This window comes from Phoca vitulina, unplaced genomic scaffold (assembly GCF_004348235.1).
Source record: "Phoca vitulina isolate PV1807 unplaced genomic scaffold, GSC_HSeal_1.0 scaffold5, whole genome shotgun sequence".
In the NCBI taxonomy this organism is placed as follows: domain Eukaryota; kingdom Metazoa; phylum Chordata; class Mammalia; order Carnivora; family Phocidae; genus Phoca; species Phoca vitulina.
The window spans coordinates 627112-647503 of record NW_022589708.1 but is presented as its reverse complement, the minus strand read 5'-3'; the positions used below and the strand labels follow the sequence as shown (position 1 = coordinate 647503).

General features: G+C 46.8%; 1 protein-coding gene across 2 annotated transcripts in view; it reads left to right on the top strand.

Annotated features, from left to right (window-relative positions):
- The window catches only part of TMCO3 (transmembrane and coiled-coil domains 3), a 48337-nt gene that overhangs the window by 1241 nt on the left and 26704 nt on the right, over window positions 1-20392 (top strand). For both annotated transcript variants that reach the window (XM_032402562.1, XM_032402563.1), the window contains exons 2-8: window positions 484-589; window positions 5106-5629; window positions 7977-8156; window positions 9660-9851; window positions 10730-10858; window positions 14337-14429; window positions 18731-18917. In XM_032402562.1, the coding sequence (XP_032258453.1) occupies window positions 5186-5629; window positions 7977-8156; window positions 9660-9851; window positions 10730-10858; window positions 14337-14429; window positions 18731-18917 (1225 nt within the window). In that variant the 5' untranslated portion in view covers window positions 484-589; window positions 5106-5185. The remainder of the gene's footprint in view (window positions 1-483; window positions 590-5105; window positions 5630-7976; window positions 8157-9659; window positions 9852-10729; window positions 10859-14336; window positions 14430-18730; window positions 18918-20392) is intronic.

Sequence of the window (20392 nt, the reverse complement as noted above, 5' to 3'; positions counted from 1 at the left end):
TGGTTCTAAGTCTTTTTTTATACTATCAACTTTTTAAAAAACCGTATATCAATGGTTGGATTACTTAGTAGAGTATGTGGTTTTTGTAGTTTAGTTAACATTAAGTAAGTACTTTAAGGCTTTTTCATGTCCGTAAGAATTTTCCTTCATTCACTTTCCTTTCTCTCTATTAACTCGTTCTCTACTTATTTTACAAATTAGATATAAATCTGGAAGTTGTATTTATAAGATTCTAAGTGCGTTATCTTTTAAGAATTATACTTTTGTCATTTAAATTGTTCATATTTAAAATTCTCCACGAATTAGATTGAGGTAGGTTATTTCCGTTGGGGAGTTTGCTTCCTAAGACTTTTCCATGAGCGCAGCTTTTGTTTCCTGTTCGTTTACTGTGTTGTGCTGAATCTGGAAATGTTGCTGGTATCACAAAGAAATTCTAACGTTAAACCATTTCCTACAAATGATCTTTATGTTTTCCTTTTTCAGAAGAAGCTAAATGACCGGTATTGGTTGCTAACTTTATTCCTGCATGCCCACACTGCTTGCCCTGGGATCTCCTGCACACGGCACCGGGCACCGCATTTGGTACCAGGTCAGTACGTCCCACACTTAGGGCCTCGGTTCAGCTGAGTGGATGTGGCTGGGGTTCCTCCGAAGTGCTGTGTTGGAGCCTGGCTGGGTTGGCCTCTGCTGGACAGACAGTGGTTGCTGTCCTAGTAAGGTGAATGGACTAGATTCTTTTTAGCAGTTTGATCAGGAAAATTGGAGAAAGTGGGTCTGGAAGGTCCAGAGGAAGAGAGATGATGGAGGATCCTGTCGCTACACATAAGCAGAAGGCTGGGAGGCAGAGCCATGAGGTTTTCAAATTTTAGCCCATTATAGAAAATTGAAAAAAATAGAGGAGCTGCTGCTCCTTCTGTTTCCCATCCCCCTCTGCCTCCCCAGCCCCATTCCCTGAAAGGACTTCAGCAACCCCAGGACTCGAGGACTCTGTCTCATACCAGATGTCTAAGGAAATAGTCCCTTTACATACCCTGCAGTCCTGATAGAGTTCAGAGTTAGAGGCATGTGGGAGAAATCTTTAACTTGGGTGACTTTGCTCTGAAAAAGGCTGGTTTTAGACTACATTATTGTGCTTTGCTTTTGACCTTTCTATCCAAAAAATGACATAACATTTCTGAATTAACTAAAGATTTTCGAGAGAGTAAGAGTAATGTGATTTTTATATGACAGTGAATTAAAGGTACTGGAAATTTTTTTTTAACGATTTATTTATTTGAGAGAGAGCGTGTGTGTGGTGGGGGGAGGGACAGAGGGAGAGAGAGAATCTCAAGCAGACTCCCTGCTGAGTGTGGAGCTTGACACCGGGCTCAACCCCACCATCCATGAGATCATGACCTGACTTGAAACCAAGAGTTGGACCCTCTTGGTTTTGGCTGAACTGGACCTGACTGAACCACCCAGGCGCCCCTGAAAATATTGGAAGTTTTTTTTGTTTTTTGATTTTTTGAGTGGGCTTGATGGTGAACCCATTTGCCTTTTTATCCCGAATAACTTAAGACATTTATTAAATATTTTTGTTCTTGATCAAGTAGTCTCATCAATTTTAAGGTAAGTTTTGGGAATCGTGTTCTGCATTTATCAAGCAAGCAACACCCATTAGAAATTTGGCAAAGCTGTGGATATATGTTTTAATTAACGTTGGAAATGTGTAAATGAAACCTTTGGGGGTGGGTTGTGTTCAAAGTACTGATTTTGCTGTTGCTCTAAATGAAAAGTAACCTTGTGTTTTACTGTAGCAGAGACATCTTGAAAACCTTTGGCTCTGGTTTAGAGCATTTCCTAGTTTAAAATATAAAAAAAATGTCAGGGGTATGTTTTCCTTGTTCTGCAACATAAATGGTGATCATTACACAAAACAAGGGCTTAGTGGGAAACAGTAAGCCTTTATATTGAATTTTTAAAACTTTCTGAGATAATTATAGACTCGTATATAGTTATAAGAACTAATACAGAGAAATCCCACAGATTCTTCACCCAGATTTCCCCAGTGATAACTCCTGACAAAACATATGGTATAAGCAGAAGACTGCATCAGTCCAGTCCACCCACTGCACTTGTGTGTGTGTGTGTTCAGATCTGTGCGATTCTGTCATGTGTGGATTCCTGGGGCCACCGGCGCTGTCAAGACACAGACCCTTTCCATCCATAGAGTACCTCCTCCCCCTTCCCTGACCCCTGAGAGCCCCTATCTGCTCTCCCCCTCCACGGTTTGTCATTCCACAGTACTGTGTAAAAGGAGTCGTGGGCCCTGTGTTATAGGCTGTCCTCACGCACCCTTGAGATCCACTGAGGTTGGATCAGTGAATCAAGATATAGAAATTCTGGAGGTGCCTGGGTGCCTGAGTTGGTGAAGCATCTGCCTTTGGCTCAGGTCATGATCTCAGGGTCATGGTATCAAGTCCCACATCAGGCTCCCTGCTCAGCAGAGAGCCTGCCTCTCCCTCTTCCCCCTGCTCATGTGCATGTGCACGCTCTCTATCTTTCTCTCTCAAATAAATACAATCTTAAAAAAAAAGATCTAGAAATTCTAGGAATTCATTATAAAAACACAGTAAATCCAAAGTGTGTTTTTTATAATTGAAGGTAATAATAACAAAACACTGGAGCTAAAAATGTTTATTATTTACTCAAGAAAAAGCATGCTACAATTTAGTAGTCCATAGGATTTGGTAGCCAAGTTTGAAGGTAAGATGGAATTGAATTTATGAAGAAGGAGTGATTCATATTTTTGGAGTCTATAAATAATTTCAGTTTCATGTTCATGATATAAGCTTGTTTTGGTGGAAATATTATATGATCACAACTAAATTCTCAATGATTTCTCATAAAAATTAATAGTCCCTCATGTGTCATGGGGTAGAGTTTTAAGTATTTAATTTCAGGAACTTGTTTGGGGAAGGAACCAGAGATGAATGGAGGCGTGTTGTTCACAAACTGTGTGGCAGGTTATTTGTCTGAAGTTTGAAATCCATAAAAGAATCACTTTTTGAGATCTTTTAGGGAAAATGGGAAACATTGACAAAGCTTCAGAAATTTCTATCTTGGTTCTGAAAAATACTAAAAAAGCATGCACTTCTGAAGTAGTGATTGAATTTGTTCTGTTCCCTGGAACAATAGAAGCTTAGCAATAAAATGTGTCATTAAAATGACAGATTAACTATGTTGCTAGGCATTACTATGATTAGGTAATCATTTATTTATTTTTGGGCGCCTGGGTGGCTCAGTCGTTAAACATCTGCCTTCCGGCTCGGGTCATGATCCCGGGGTCCTGGGATCGAGCCCCGCATCGGGCTCCCTACTCAGCGGGAAGCCTGCTTCTCCCTCTCTCACTCCCCCTGCTTGTGTTCCCTCTCTCGCTGTGTCTCTCTCTGTCAAATAAATAAATAAAATCTTTTTTAAAAAAATCATTTATTTATTTTTAAGGTGGTAACATTTACTTAAAGTTACATTAAAACTGTAACATGAAGTTGGGTAATTTAGACAGCATGTTCTCATGTATCCTACCTTGTTGGGAAAAAAGTGAACTATTGTAGGTACGTGGATTCTGTGTGTGACATCAGGAGCTGAAGGATTCAGAAATGTATTGAAATTGAGCAGTTTCCTGACTTTCTAACCAGAATATTGAGCCAGAATATAATTTTTTCCTGGTGAGTTTTGATTGGTAGGTGTCCCTCCTGTCCTTCAGTAGTGGTATTTTCGGTTCAGCCCTCACCAGACCCCCGGGCAGCTAGTCTTTGCAGAGTTCTTGTGCTGTTTTTTCAGAAGCTCTGCTTTGTCTCCACTTTCTCTTGGCTGTCATTTCTTAGTCTGGTCAGAATTTTATCTCTAGAAATGTCACAGTCTTGTTTTTGCTGCATCTGACCTGTTTTGCCTGGGAAACCAGCTTAAACTTGTGAGAATTGGGATTACTAGTGAAACTGAGGTACAGATACGTGTTTGAGTAAACAGATCCTCAGGAAGGGGAGATAACTGGTACATTTGATGTGGTAATCCATGGGATGCTGCTACTGATAATTCGTTTGTAGTAATATTTTGTTTTCTTTAAACTGCAAGTCTTGTGCAAATGGCAGATTTGTTTTGTTTTCTTTTTTGACATAAGTACTTGTGCCCAGTGATCTAGTTGCCGGGTTCAGTGGTTATTTTTCAGGGCATAGCTTGCTTGGCCTGTCTTTTGTTTGTTACTTCTCCTTCTTTGTTCTCCGTTTTTCTACCTCTGAGGTGGTTCCTTCTTGGTGACCTTGCTGACACAGCTTGTACCTGTTCCTTGATCACTCCTCTGGAGGACACAGCCCTGCCCTCCTGGTGTGATCAGGACTCCTCAGCTGCAGCACACACTGCTGCCTGAAGCACAACCTTCAATGAAACCTTCGGCCCGTCATGGTCAGGGTCCTGTCTGTGCTTCACTTGCCAGGATAAATTCCCACACAGTGTCTGGGCGCTTCCTAAGGAGAGGGAGAGAAGGAGCCTAAATTTGGGTGATAGAAAATGTTTGAACATTTAATAAAGCCCTATCGATCCAGGTGTGGTTGTGTTTTGTGATTTTCTTTTTCTGTGTTTGACATCGTGACTTTGGAAATTTCGCAAAATACCTAATGAGTTTGGAAGGAAAACAATATGTAAGCTAATAGTAGCTCAAACGGTTTCATTTAGAAATGATGTGGAGCGTGTTTCCTCCAGGTGAGTCACTGATCTGAGATAGCAGAAGTCAATGGTATTTTCTGGCCTTTAAGTTGAATGGTTTTTGTCTTTTGCACACAGTAGATTTAATAGGTATATGAGGCTAAGTTTTCTTTAAAAAAAAAAAAAATTGCCTTTGAATTCGACGTAACCTTTAGTCTCAATTCTTTACCAGGCCCTATACTTTAATATTCAGTATTTTATTTAAATCCAGGTATAAGAGCTCAGATATTAATGTTTATCTAGGAAAAATAACATCTTCAAAAAAGTAATAGTTTTCTGGATGTAATTATTTAATAGTTTTAAGTCTGATCTCAATAGTAATGAATCATTGTTCAGCTATATGTGACAGTAAATCTCTTTTTCAGCTGAAAATGTGTATCTAAAATGCAAGCTCACCTTAGCAGAAGCCTTTGGACAGCGTTGCCCTGTCCTCTAAAATTGGATCATGAAGGTATTGGAAAAAAATTACTTCTGGATGTTGCTTTCACTGCTTCGTTTGATAGCCGATGCTGCGGAACATGAAGAGGTAGCAAAACATGCCATCAAGTTACACCGAGGCAGAGGGGCAGCCATCACTCAGAGGAAGCAGTGGGTCCTCGATAGTTGCAGAAAGCTCTCTGGGCTGCTTCGCCAAAAGACTGTGGTTCTTAACAAACTGAAAAGTGCAATCAGAGCAGTAGAAAAAGACGTTAGCCTGTCAGATGAAGAGAAACTATTTCAGGTGCACACATTTGAAATTTTCCAAAAAGAGCTGAATGAAAGTGAAAACTCAGTGTTCCAGGCGATCTATGGCCTCCAGAGAGCCCTGCAGGGAGACTACAGAGATGTTGTGAACATGAAGGAAAGCAGTAGGCAGCGTCTGGAGGCCCTGAGAGAGGCTGCGATAAAGGTGAGTCCAGCCCGCTCTGAGCCAGAGAGCAGGGCCACGGAGTCCGGGGAGAGGGCGGTGGGCACTGTGCTGAAGCAGCTGTGGACCGCCAGGCACCTGTTCACAGCAAAACACGTACAGAAAGTGTCCCTTCCTTGTGCATGACATCGTGGCATAGCTCCAGTTCATGACTTCTAGGGCTTGTTCTAATGCTTTTCTCAGTTGTGGAAATCCCCAGGTGAGTAAAATAGTGACTCGAGTTATCCCAGTAAACTGACGGGGAAGTAAATATTTGTAACCGCAATCAACGTTTTGAGTTTCTGACAACAATTCTTAGTGTGAAGGTTGGCTGCCTTTAATGTGCATCCACTGAAAATAAAAATACTAAAATTAGTTTTAAATATATACATTTGAAATAAGGATTTTGATGAAGTGTATTTTTAAAATGGTGAGATGAAACTATTACTGTATCAGATGTGATATTTATATGATTTTTTTAAGCCATCATTTATACCATTTATTATGTGCCAGGCACTTTATTTTTTTTTTTAAAGATTTTATTTATTTGACAGAGAGAGACACAGCGAGAGAGGGAACACAAGTAAGGGGAGTGAGAGAGGGAGAAGCAGGCCTCCCGCGGAGCAGGAAGCCCGACACGGGGCTTGATCCCAGGACCCTGGGATCATGACCTGAGCCGAAGGCAGACGCTTAACGACTGAGCCACCCGGGCGCCCCTATGCCAGGCACTTTAAATACTGATCTTCCTTGACTTGATGGGGTTTTGTCCCAGTAAGTTGAAAGTACAGCAAGTCAGAAATACATTTGATGTACCTAACCTGCCCAGCACCATAGCTTAACCTGGTTTACCCTAAACATGCTTAGGACACTTACGTTAGCCCACCGTTGGGCAATATTATCTAACATGAAGCCTATTTTATAATAAAGCGCTGAATATCTCATGTAATGTATTGAATTCTGTACTGAAAGTGAAAACAGAATGCTTGTCATTGTGTCCATTGTTTACCATGTGATCGCTGGCTGATTGGGAGCTGTGGTCCCAGGCCACTGCCCAGCATCACGAGAGAGGACCCCTTTGCCTATGGCTAGCCCAGGGAAAGATCACTTCAAAATTCCAAGTGTGGTTTCTACTGAGTGTGTATCACTTTCACACCATCGTGAAGTCAGAAAGTTTTAAGTCCAGCCATCGTTAAGGCAGGGGCCATTGGTATATGAAATATTTCATCTTCTTAGAAAGGTTATGGTATTATCACACAGTTTAAAAAGTAGAGAGGGTACAGACTTATTAAACTTTCTTTACCAAAGTATGGTGTATTTGGTAGAAACACAGTATGGAGTAGATGGCTGAGTCAGGGTTTTCGGCCACCTTGATTCAGTAGCATGTCTGTTTAGTGTGTGTGATTGTATGTTGGAAATAGACCTTGATGCTCTCATCTGAACAGATGTTACTGCCTTACCAGATCCTTTGGACAGCTGAGACATTAAAACTCCTTGGTTTTAAAGATAGGCGCATAGTGGTATTGATTTGAGTGGTTTTACTATAAAATAGAGAACTAACATGAGTTTGAGCGATATTGACCCAACTACACACATGCTTTCTACACATGGTTTGTGCCCCACATCTGAGACAGTCCAGATATTGGTAGCTGTGTGTGTGTGTGTGTGTGTGTGTGTGTTAGAGTTGTTGGATGATGTTGAGTTAGGGTCTGTCAAACAGCCATGCTTGTCCTTGGCACTGTCCTGCTGCTTCCCTGTTCCAGCTGTGCCCCACCCCTTTAAAGTATGACTACGTATCTTAATAGTAAGGATGCTGATCTGATTGATAGCTTGAGCTTAAATATGATTGTCTAAAATACCTGTATTGTTGGTACCATCCATCAGTTTCCCAAGTAATGCTGTCAGTTTCTTCTGGAACAATTTCTCCTTTGTAACTTGGAATTTTTGTGTATCCTGCTCAGAAATTTTTAGCTCAATGATCAAGTATCACAGGTGTTTTTAGAGTACAGCTGAACGTCCATACGTAGTAGGCATGGTGTCTGGACTATAATCTGTTCAGTGAGTGGTTTTGTATGAATAGGTGACCTTCAGAATTTACTGACAGTCATATATCACGTTTGTTGATGTGTACATACAAATAGCTTTCCCTAAACATTTTGCTAAGCTCCATTATGCTTGAGTGATCTAGGATACTTGACCTTCTGTCGTTGACCCGAGCCAGATTTACATGATTATGAACATATTTGACAACGAGAGCATGTTCGTTGGTGTGGCCGGGCCAGGCACCTGAAGGAAGTCCTAGCCTGGCCCATTTCTTAATAAACCCCACATTTCATTTCTCACCAATGAACAGGAAGAGACAGAATATGTGGAACTTCTGGCAGCAGAAAAACATCAAGTTGAAGCTCTCAAAAATATGCAACATCAAAACAAAAGTTTATCCATACTTGATGAAATTCTTGAAGATGTGAGAAAGGCAGCCGATCGTCTAGAGGAAGAAATAGAAGAACATGCTTTTGACGACAATAAATCAGTAAGTAGCATTCCAGGACAATTTCCTCTTTGCTCGGGCTGCTTGCAGAGAGGATGTGTCATTGAATTTGTTGGCATGTCTGTTTCTAGTGTGGATTGAAAATGAAGACAGAACCAAAACACCTGTGTCTCAGAAAGTGCTCTGGTTTGGTTACGCCAAGGTACACTAGATGCCCTTTACTTTGCCGTATGTTTTTGTCACTGCCCCACCGGTGGCTCGTCTCTGTCCCACTTTTGCCTTCAGGGGGACTGGGACTCTGGTCTCAAGAAAGCTTGCCCTGGGATAGGCGGGTTTCAGTGCTGGTCTACCCAGGGGAGCCAGAAAGTCCTTATAGGAATCATATCCTTGGCAGGCTTTCAGACCTCTCACTTGCTGTGACATGTTCAGGATTCTCTGGGGAAAATGAGATCAATGCCAAAAATTGATAGTGAGTCCTAAAAAGAACTCAGAAAAGCATGCGGTAATAAAAGCAAATGGGAACACAGCTCGGGGCGGATGAGCGCCAAGCAGGCTGCTCTCTGACGTCGTGGACCCTGGCAGGGGAGGAGGACGCGTGAGTGTCTTTTTGAAAGAATGTGCCCTTTATGCACTGCTCACCGAGCACTTCTGTGTCAGGCCATCGGGCTTTCCCTACCACGTGATCCTGGAGTTCACTTCTGCCCCCGGCACCGTGGGGGTCAGTGCGGACCCTGCAGACAAGGGCGCAGCCCAACACGGCCCTCCATTTCAGATGCCAGTCACGGGTTCCAAGTTTGCACCTTGGAGGATCCCACACCCCCCTCCTCGGGCTCTCAGAACACAAGGAGACAGTTTATTTGCTAGGTTACCAGGGCATTGTGACGGATACAGCTCAGAAACAGCCAGCTGGAAGAGGGGTGAAAGCGTGTGGCCGCAGCATCCCTGCTCTCGGGCCTGTTTCCTTCCCTCCCAGCTGAACACCTCCATGTGCTGAGCAACCTGGAAGCTCTCCGAACCCCATACTTCAAGGGTTTAATGGAAGCTGCCTTGTGTAGGCTGGTGATGAACTCAGCCTCTAGCCCCCCTCCTCCTGGAGGTCACATGGTCGGTTCCTTGGGTGGCCAGCCCCGTCCCGTGGGTAGCCAGTGGCTTTCTAAAAATCCCCTCACTGCTGTGAACTCAGGTGAAGTTGCAAAGGGCTCATAAGGTGCTCCTTACACATAGGAAATTACACGGGTTGTGGGAGCTGTCAGCCAGGAAGGGGGGTGAAGACCAAATATGTATTTCTTGTTACAGCTTGTACCCTGAGTCCAGTAGAGCAGGTGTTTGGAAATAATAGAAACCCTAAACACTTCCACCCTTAAATCACTTTTTTATTTGAAACAATTTTCCTAATTGATGTTAATGAGCATTTATCGATCTTTTATCTCATATGACAGAATACTAGAAACATTCCCGTCACTTCTCTATAGAATTTATGCTCTAAAAATTGAACTTGAGAACGTCTCCTTGTTTTTAATTACACAATATTGGTTCTTCTTACAGGTGAAAGGGGTCAATTTTGAGGCAGTTCTCAGAGTAGAAGAAGAAGAGGCCAATTCCAAGCAAAACCTTACAAAGCGGGAAGTGGAAGATGATTTGGGTCTTAGCATGCTCATCGATTCCCAGAACAACCGGTACATCTTGACCAAGCCTAGAGATGCCACGATTCCACGCGCAGATCACCACTTCCTAAAGGTGGTCTGTCTTTCTGCTCAGCTCTCAAAATCCCCACTCCCTCTTTCCCATTTCCTTGTATACATGTGAAGTGAGATCGAGCTTTACTTCCTGAGCATCATAATAGGGTGCACGACCTTCCTCCTAACAGAGATTCTACCAGTGTTCTGTGACTTGAAACATTTTCTCCTGATCTTTAATTTTTTCCCAAAAGAATAAGGGAATAAGGCATTTTAATATTTAAAATGAGTATTAATTTTGCTTGTGAAAATTTGGAAGTCTTTTTGAAGTCGGGAGCTACTCTTACAGGCTCAGGCTCTGTCACTGAAATGGAACATCGGGTGAGGCAGAGAGGCTTTGGCTCAGGAGTCGTGTGTGGCTTTGTGTAGCCGTGGGTGCGGGATGAGACGCGGCTCCTCCAGAGGTGACTGGGGTTCCAGGCTGAGCTAGACGCACATCTGTGCCCTCTGAGGAAGCCAGTCTAGTAAAGATTTGTAGTTGACAGTGTTATGGGTGGAGATCACGGCTTGGGTTGGGACCAGAGTGGGCAGCAGGTACGGGAGTGACCCGGGCAGCCTGCTCAGGGAAGGCTAGCGGGGTCGAGACACACTGTCAGGTCTCTAGCCTAGTTCTGGAAGCCGGAATCTGTGCTTTTCTTAAAAGAGGATGGCAGCACAGGCTGGGAGGAAGGAGTGCTGGGAGCGGCTGACTCCTGTGCCGAGAAACTCAGACCAGGAAGGTCAGTCCCGGTACTGCCTGCCTTCATTATGACCAGAATGGAAACTGGGAGGGGCCGGGGCTGCACAACATCTGCTTTCTCTGCTAACCAGCCCTGTCTCCTTGTCTTGCCAACTATTATCTTGAGTGTTTGTGTCTCTCTTTTGTTTATTCTGCTCCAGGACATTGTCACCATAGGAATGCTGTCTTTACCTTGTGGCTGGCTGTGCACAACAATAGGGTTGCCTACGATGTTTGGTTATATCATCTGTGGTGTGCTTCTGGGGCCTTCAGGACTAAACAGTATTAAGGTAAGAGCGAAATTTAACCGTTCTAGTATCTGTTTAACAGAATACTAAAGAAACACCAAGACTAAAGAGTTTTGAAGTTTGAACTTGAGTTAAGGTAAGTTTCTTACAAACCATATCAAAGAAGATGCCCTATAAAGTTTCATAAGAAATTTCTAAACCATAAGGAAGTAATTTTGTTCATTAGTGAATGGATGACTTGACTAGAGAAAAAATCCTGTTCATGTCTTTAAATTTTATTAGTTTTAGAAATTCTTTTTCCAGTAATAGGATGAACTATATTATTCAGACACTGAAAGCAACTCAAAATGCTGGATTCAATGTATAATCTAAAAATTTGTAACATATTTTAAAGCTGGTAAAGTAGTGAGGAATTATGAAGCCTAAATGTGGGGTATTGTGAAAACCCCAGGAGACAGCGAGTGCTGAGGCTGCTGTTACTAGAGGCTGTTTGCTGGACAGATTGAAGTGAGCTTCGTCCTGTGTCGATGGCACTTTTTGGCAGTAAGGAAGGATTCCCAAGCTTTTGTGGGCTCCAAAATGTGTCGTCTAAATACACACAATTCAGACAAAATGAAAAGAGAATGCCAAGAATGAGCATCATGAGTCCCACACAGAAGGAGTAGTACAGGGCGGTGAGAAACAAGCAGCAGAGTCCTCAGACTGTCCCTGGCCTTCCTAGCTGGGTAGAAGAGGGGCAGGCAGACAGGGAGAGGTGTGGGCGCTCCGCTTGCAGCCTCGCCCATACAGCTAACTGAGACGCCTTGCCAGGCAGAAGGATGGCTGTAGCTTCTCCAGACCGGGTCACAGAAGAGGGTGTGAAAAAAGTTCTCATCCCGAAGCAATCTTAACAGCGGGTCTGATTGGCTGAGGGGGCGGGGAAGGTTGTGCTCGGGCTCAAAGCCCAGGACCTTCATGGCAGGTGCTCTTGTGGGCTGGGCTCAACTTGGCAGGGTGACCTCTGGGAAGAATGGTTTTGGTTTTTGTTTTTTTTTTTAAAGATTTATTTATTAGAGAGAGAGGGCACCACAGAGGGAGAGAAGCTGACTCCTCGCTGAGCGCAGAGCCCGATCTCAGATCATGACCTAAGCCTGAGATCATGACCTGAGCCAAAACCATGAGTTGGACACTCAACCGACCGAGCCACCCAGGCACCCCTGGGAAGAATGGTTTTAATGCAATTTTCTGAATAGATAATCTCCATGTGATTGAGAACAAAATGGCGTGGGTAAAAAAAATAATTTTTAAGTTGTAGATGAAAAATCTCTTCTTGCCCTTGTTCCATCCCTCCCTTTCCAGAGTATTTACAAATGATAGCAAATACAAATGTATTTTCCTCTTTTATTTTTTTATTCACAGCAAGACTGCTTATAAGAATTAAGGCTGGGGACGCCTGGGTGGCTCAGTCGTTAAGCGTCTGCCTTCGGCTCAGGTCATGATTCCAGGGTCCTGGGATCGAGCCCCACGTTGGGCTCCCTGCTTGGCGGGAAGCCTGCTTCTCCCTCCCCCACTCCCCCTGCTTGTGTTCCCTCTCTCACTGTCTCTCTCTCTGTCAAATAAATAAATAAAATCTTTAAAAAAAAAAAAATTAAGGCTGAATAGGGGCGCCTGGGTGGCTCAGTCGTTAAGTGTCTGCCTTCAGCTCAGGTCATGATCCCAGGATCCTGGGATCGAGTCCCACATCGGGCTCCCTGCTCAGCGGGAAGCCTGCTTCTCCCTCTCCCACTCCCCTTGCTTGTGTTCCCTCTCTCGCTGTCTCTCTGTCAAATAAATAAATAAGATCTTTAAAAAAAAAAGAAGGCTGAATAATAATAAGTAAAGGCTGAGTAAGGTAATAAATACAATTGGAAGCTACAAATATTACAATTCCTAACAAACCTGCTATACCTTGGAAAATAATGTAATTATGGTAGACCAAGGTGAAAACCCTAGGGCACACCAGCCAGAAGTGGGAGGTGGTTCACGGAGGAAGTGTGATGGTGCCAAATATTTATCTTTTCCTAGTAGGAAGTTGATAGGCTTGTGTTCATTAAGTTGAGAAGAACAGGTTTAAGCATGTTACTTTGAAGTCATAGGTTACAGCTTCGTTTTAAAAAGGGAAGAGAAGGGGCGCCTGGGTGGCTCAGTTGGTTAAGCAACTGCCTTCGGCTCAGGTCATGATCCTGGAGTCCCGGGATTGAGTCCCACATCCGGATCCCTGCTCGGCAGGGAGTCTGCTTCTCCCTCTGACCCTCCTCCCCCTCATGCTCTCTGTCTCTCATTCTCTCTCTCTCAAATAAATAAATAAAATCTTTAAAAATAAATAAATAAAAAGGGAAGAGAAGTAAAAGCAGCGAGGAAACGTAAAAGCAGTGAGGAAACGTAAAAGCCAGGAGACAAAGGAGTAAGAGCAGAAATGCGTTGTCACAGTGAGGAGAAGTGGAATAAACTTACCTGTTGAAACATACAGGTTTGGGCGCCTGGGTGGCTCAGTTGGTTAAGCGACTGCCTTCGGCTCAGGTCATGATCCTGGAGTCCCTGGATCGAGTCCCACGTTGGGCTCCCTGCTCGGCAGGGAGTCTGCTTCTCCCTCTGACCCTCCCGACCTTCCCCCCTCTCATGTGCTCTCTCTCTCTCATTCTCTCTCTCTCAAATAAATAAATAAAATCTTAAAAAAAAAAAAAGATACAGGTTTGCAGATGGAGTCAGGAAAAATGTACAATAAGCAAGATTCAGTGAAAATGAGATGGGTAAGAAAGGTTGAAGCGAATGGAGGGAGATGGCAGTGAAGAAGAGGGCAGGGCCCATCCTGTCGGCGGCTGGCAGGCTGCGTGCATGTCCCTGTGCAGCAGGTCAGGGCGGGCGTGGACGCGTGGAGGCCTGTGCTTTACTTTCAGACGTTCAGTTCATGGCTGCACTGGAAACCACAGTGTAAATAACGTAGGTGGTACCAAATAGAACAGCGTGGAAAGCATTCTCTATTATCGCATGATGGCAGAGGAAGTAAACAGCAAACGAAGAACCAGAACAAACAGGGAACACAAGAACACAGTGTCTCAAAACCTGTGGGATGTGGCCAGCTGTGGCTCCCAGGGGAAAGTGGGTACACGTAGTCGTGCGCAGACCCTCGGGAGAGTGGGCCCTCGGGGTTCAGACGCCCCACTCAGGTTCGGTGCCGCGCCATCCTCCAGAGAAAGTGAAGGCAGGCAGAAATGAAGAGAGTAGCGGCAGCTGCTGAAACTGAAAACAGGTGACATCATGAGCTAGTTCTTAGGAAAGAAGACCCAGAGTCCTTCAGCTAATCAAGAAAAAGGAAAAGAACAGTACAATCAGGAAGTTCAAGTTATCTCAGATACAGAGGACATTCAAAGAGTTTAAAAAAAAAAAACACTGTGCTTTTTTGGGGTGGTCCCACTGAATATGTTAGTATAAGATTGTTCTATGAAGTATACTTCAGAGGGGAAATACATTAAATTGTGTGGTTTTCCAATTGTGTTTGCAGTCTGTTGTGCAGGTGGAGACCTTGGGAGAGGTCGGTGTGTTCTTTACTCTGTTCCTCGTTGGCCTGGAGTTCTCCCCAGAAAGGCTGAGAAAGGTAAGGCCTTCACCAAGCGGTGTTGTTGCCCCCAATTTATCATCGTATGGATTCAGTTTGTTTACTTTCAGTGTGTGTCCATGATTGGACTATCAAATTAAACATTTTAGAATAGGTTCTAGTTTGATACTATTTTTGGAACGTAAATTCTGAAAGATAAAAAATGCTGGAAACGGTGAAAATTCAATGCATAAATAAAATGAGCTTTCATGTGGCTGATTTCCAAAAAGGGTCTGAGAAGTGACGTGTTTGAGATTTCATAATGAGGTCCCTCCAAGAAGGTCCAACACTGCTCGAGGCTGAACTGTCACAAGGATCAGATGTTCAGTGTGTTACCCTGGAAAAAGGTCTTTAATTCTTGAACGAGTGGCAAACTGTGATTCTGTCGTTCTGTCCCTGTAAAGTGCCAGTCTCTGGAAGGCCGGTCGCAGTTGGGACCGCGCGTGCAGAAACGGTGAAATCCAGGAAGCGCGCTCGCTCTGAGCGCTGAGGGTCGGAGCGGAGGGCGAGGGAGTCGGAAGGGAGCTAATGAGAAGCACCTCCCTCACAGAGGAGGAAAGCAGCCAGGGGACAGAAGGGCAGGGCGGGCGACCGCAGTGCCCCAGGCCCCCAGGCCCCCAGGCCCGGCCGCGCAGGCCACTTGGGCAGCAGAGCAGCCCGGCAGGGTGACTGACGAGCCTTAACCTGCTGGTGCGAATGCCAGCTCTCAGTCCAAGGGAAAGACTGCAGCACAAGTTTTTGAAAAAAATGAACCCACAAGAGGTGTTCACTCCGCATCATGGCGTTTCTATGACAGACGAGGAGCAGCCGGGTGCGGTGGTCGTGCTGCGGCGTGGTGCTGGGAGAGGCGTCGAGAGCTGTGCGGTGACAAAGAAAAGTGCATTGGAGTGTCAGCCTTGGTTCATCCTGTTCCTCTCTGACCTCTCGTTTCTTTGCTGTTTCTTTCTGGGGAAAGCTCCATTTGTCCATCTGCTGATCACTGTCACTTCCTTTAACGTGCTTCTCAAGATACGCCTTCTCATTCTGAATCACTTTAGTGTTTCCTCCAGGTATTTCATACCCTTCTGTGTGCTTCTGGCTTAACCCCCGTACGTGACTTCTCAGATCCAGAGTTGAAAGGACACTGCCCCGCTCCTCTGTTCGCCGTGCTGAAGGGGCTGGCGGGGACCGGCAGGGTCTGCAAGGAGCCAGGGGCCCGTGGGCAGGAAGGTCCTCCTCGAGGCTGTCCCCACTTCGTGCTAGCGCGGGCTCCTCTGGGGTCTCGTGTGTGTTTAGTTGAGTGCAGTTGACAGCAAACAGCTCAGTTCCCTTGTGGTTTGGGACAGAGAGGGGCAGAGTTCTGGCTGTGCATCGACTGGCCTGACGGTCTCAACGGAGTGCCTCACGCCTTGGACATCAGTGTCATCTACACAGGGGATTGAAAGATTAAAGTTTGTTCTGGCTCTGCATTTTCATAATTTCTGTTTTTCACCACGGTAGTATTCATGTTAAGTGAGAATATTATTTAGCAGCACGTGAACATAGTTTTAAACAGTATGAAACCGCACGCCCTTGTCAGCATGGTGCTGCTTTTGGAGTGTTCTGGGCTTTCCACTGGCAGCCGTTTACCTCTGCGCGGGGCCGTGCACCCGCAGGAGGGTGAACGTGTGTGCACGGTTCGGTTTCAGGTCGTGTGAGGTGGTCTGAGAAGTGGGAGGACGCTTGAACGGGGGCCCGGCCCCTATGTAGCGACCTTGTCTCTGTTGAGCCGGGACCGCTCTGGCATGGATCCTCGCTTGTCAGCCCCCCGTGGCGGGCTTGCAGATTTATCTCTGCCTAGTAAGCGGCACTACCAAGTGACACGTTGTTTTCCTTTCCTGTTCCCCAGCGTAAGTCTCGGGCTCAGCTCCAGAGCCAGCTGGAAGTAGCCAGCATGGTCTCGGGTCAGCCGTGTGCCCCGTCCTGGTGGGAAACCACTCGGTCGGGTTTGAAGTAGTAATTGCTGGAAGGCCCCCTTAGGTCTCCTGTGAGATCACTGGAAGGTCTGATTGGAAGCTCTTGCAAGCACTGAGGTCTGGGAACTTCTTAGCTGTTGGCGCTGAGGAAAGCTGAGTCTTCCTCCCCTGACTGCACGTCCCACTGAGTGGCTGTGTCCCTGCCTGGCTGTGTTGTTTCCCTTCCCCCCGCGGGCTCGGCTTTCCTCGTGACACCTCCCAGGTCTGTGTGGGAGCTGTGTCTTCTCCCTTTGCTCCTCCTTCGTTCCCTCAGTCCCCTTGCTGCGGACGCTGGTGGCTGCGGAATGGGAGGTGGTGGGCACAGCTGTGTGATCCTGCCTCGTGGGGCTTCCACCCTGGGATTTCAGGAGGACGTGTAGGGTTGTGAACAGAAGCCCTGGGACAGAGACGCGAAAATGGAGCTGGAAAGGGCATGCGTCTGTGGTCCAGACGCACGGGAGGGGCCTGCCCTGACCTGGCTCGGGGAGTTACCTGGGGCCCTTGCTGAGTCAGGCTCTGATATGCGTGGCCCGAGGGCCTGTGTTTCTGGGAGTGCAGGGTGGTCCAGACGCTCTGCGTGGCCCACATTTCCCACCATCGTCCCCTCCACGCTGTGCTTCTTGGGCTGACAGATACCCATCCTCCTCATCAAAGTGTGGTAGCGACCTCAGAAATCATTAGCCTGGCCTTTGTCTACAGATGGAGGAAGCAGAGTAGAGAGACCATTACCTGCCCAAGGTGCACAGCCAGCCAGCCAGTGACAGGGTCAGGCCTGAGCTCCGAGCTCCGGGCTCCCTTGCGGGCAGGAATGCCCCAGCTGCTTACAGGAGGGGCTACCTAAAACTTGGAAATCTTGGGGCGCCTGGGTGGCTCAGTCGGTGAAGCGTCTGCCTTCAGCTCAGGTCATGATCAGGTCCTGGGATTGAGTCCCGCATCGGGCTCCCTGCTCAGTAGGGAGTCTGCTTCTCCCCTTCTTTCCTGCTCATGCTCTCTCTCACTATCTCTGTCTCTCTCAAATAAATAAATAAAACATTAAAAAAAAAAATTGGAAATCTTAAAATCCAGCATGCCGCCTCCCCAGGAGCTGTGGCTAGCTCTGCAGGTGCTCCCGGGCCCTCCCACCAGTCCTGGCTGTGACAGGAAGGAGGAGAGCTGTTGGAGGCTATTAGCCATGACGGCCATCACCACTGCCAGGGCAGGAAGTAAGGAGTGTGGAATCTGGACCTTGGCTTCTCTGGAAGGAGCACCGGGGCCTGGGTTGGCCAGAGCCGAGTGGCACAGAACGGACCACTCTGCCCTCAGGGCTGAGCCCCCAGTTCTGTTGCCTCTGTGAGTCTCCCGCCATTTGGCTTGGGACTTGGCTGTGTTGGGAGGCTCTTGTAATTCACTTCGGGAAGTTGGAAGCTTCTGTGGTGGACACGCAGCCTGGCAGCCAGTTATGGCTGTGGGGAGGTCCACGGTAGGAATCAGAACCTAGCCTTAGGAAGAGCCTCCCGGGTGCCCTGATTCCCAAAGACAGTGCTGTGATTTTGAGGGAAGGGTAGCTTTTCACCAAGAGGCAGAGCAGGGGAGGAAAAGGCCACATCCTTCGGAGCACCGAAAGGTGAATGGTGTGTTAACACGCCGACGAGGCTGGCCAGCCTGTGGGGCCTTGAGCGTAGTTGGCCTCAGAGCCTCTGCGCTGAGCCCCTCCTGCCCCCACTCTGGGCCCCCCCACGTTCTTGCCAGAGGGCTTGGGGGCGGGAGCTGGTTTTGCCTGAGAGGGTGTGGGGCGAGAAGAAAAGAAACATGTGCTTTCCAGTAGGATAGGATGAGTGTCAGGATGATTTCTTTTGTCAGTAGATACCATTCCTGTTTGTATGAATGTCAGATAGTCTTTATTACCGTGTCTCCTCAACACAGCTGAAAACCCTGGAGAGTTAGCATCCAACCTGATTTCCTCCACATTTTCCATCACGTCTAACACAGCGGTAAGAAACACTGAGGTGCCTCATGGTATTTGATTACTGAGCCTTGCTGGCTTCCATGGGACCACGTGCTTTCATCTGGGGAAGTCCGCCGTGGAGACGTGCTGTGAGGATTAGGTTATATGTGCACGGACATGTGCACACGGAGAGAGGCGTGCGTTCAGTCCCTGTGACAACACTGAGCACTCCGGAAGCCGACAGGAGTGGTCACTGTTTTTACTGTGTTCAGATCACGGCTTCGGGTATTGTGCTGATGGGGTGTTTACGGCAGAGCGCCTTCCTGAGAGATGGAGGCCCGTGAGCGCGGTGTGTGCTCTGCGTGTCGTCACTAATGTGTGTAAACGAATGTGTTCTTTTGAAGGTGTGGAAGATAGCCTTACAAGGACCGTGTTATATGACGCTGTTAATGATCGCATTTGGCTTGTTATGGGGACACCTTTTACAGATCAGACCCACTCAGAGCGTCTTTATTTCTACTTGCTTGTCCTTATCGAGCACACCCTTGGTGTCCAGATTCCTCGTGGGCAGTGCCCGGGGTGAAAAAGAAGGTAGGTGGTGATGTGCTGTAAGTATGTGTTGAAGTATTAGGTGTGTCATTGACTTGAATTCACTCTGAAGGGCTTCTGGAAAAATTACAACTCTGCCTCCGTCCTTGGAGCCCGCTTAGCAGTCACGGTGTTCAGCTTTTCCAAATCTCCACTGGACTAAGAAAGTGGTGTTTACATGCTTGTTAATTTAGGATAGTTTGAGGACCATGTTCAAAAGAAATGAATCCATGTTGGAAAATGGAAATTGGTGGTTTAGGAGGTGAGTGTGCCGCACCCGAGTCAGCGCTGCGCTCACGTGAGGTCGCCGAGTGCGTCCGACCTGCGGCCTGAAACAGAACGGTGCCAACTCTGGCCGGGGCTGGAGACTCACATACTCCTGTAACGTACGGTAGTCGAAGGCATCTTCAGCCCTTGGGCACCACCAGCTTCAGCTCTGTGCGTGAGACTCTGGCCTCTGATCGTTACTGGGTGTGTTGAAGCCCGACTGCGTCAGAAGCTCAGGGGAGGACATTCCAGGCTGTCTCACGGGGCACAGCTGCGCTTCGACCACCTGCCATTTTTTACATCATGTGAACTCATTATGGTGATGTTCACTGCTTTGTTTTTATTTTGTAAAAGGAAAAAACAGGGTTGAAATGTTGTAGTAACTTCACACTGATATTTGCCTGCACCAATACAGCAATGAGAGGGACACATGAAAAGGGAAAGCCAGAGCCCTGGGGCAGGCCTCTCTGGTAAGACCCGCCTTGCTGTACACGGGCCTGATGGTGGCCGTGGGCTCCTGGCGTCCCCGGCGGCCACACGCAGCACAGCAGTGCCTGGCGCCGCGCGTCCTGCACCAGAGGCTGAGGACCGTCATAAACAGTCTGGTGTCTTCTGCTGACTCGTGGGCCATGGACGCGGCCTCCTGGATTGGAACTGGACTGCCTGGTTGTCTCGTCTGTGGGGGTCCCAGGGTCCCCGTGGCCCGGTGATTAAGACCACCGCTCACGAGACCCAAGTGACAGGAGGTGAAGGGGGCAGCCTCGGTGAAGTAGGAGAATGAAAACAACAACTTCCATAAGGACCCACACACTGGGTGCCAGTGTGCATGAGGACGTCGCTGGCTGGGTGAGACCCGTAACAAACCCGATGTCAGGATGTGGAAAAGTCTCATAACCCCGTAAGATGAGCATGCTGGAGGCACTCAGACATAAGTGAAGGAATCGCGCCTATTCAATTCGAGTAGGCACAAAGATAGAATACAGTATACACAGAAGGTGTAGGAAAGAATGCCAAGAGACGGGGAGACGAGCTAGAGGCTCAGTGTATATTCGGTAGAAGCCCTGGAAGAATAGAGGGCAGAAAACAGCTGGTAACGTTCAGACCTGGAGAAAGATGTGAGCCTTTAACTTGAACGCACCACTCCAGAACCGAGCAGGAAACAGGGAAATGAATGTACCCTAGGCATGTCCCAGTACAAGGACAAAGGGGAG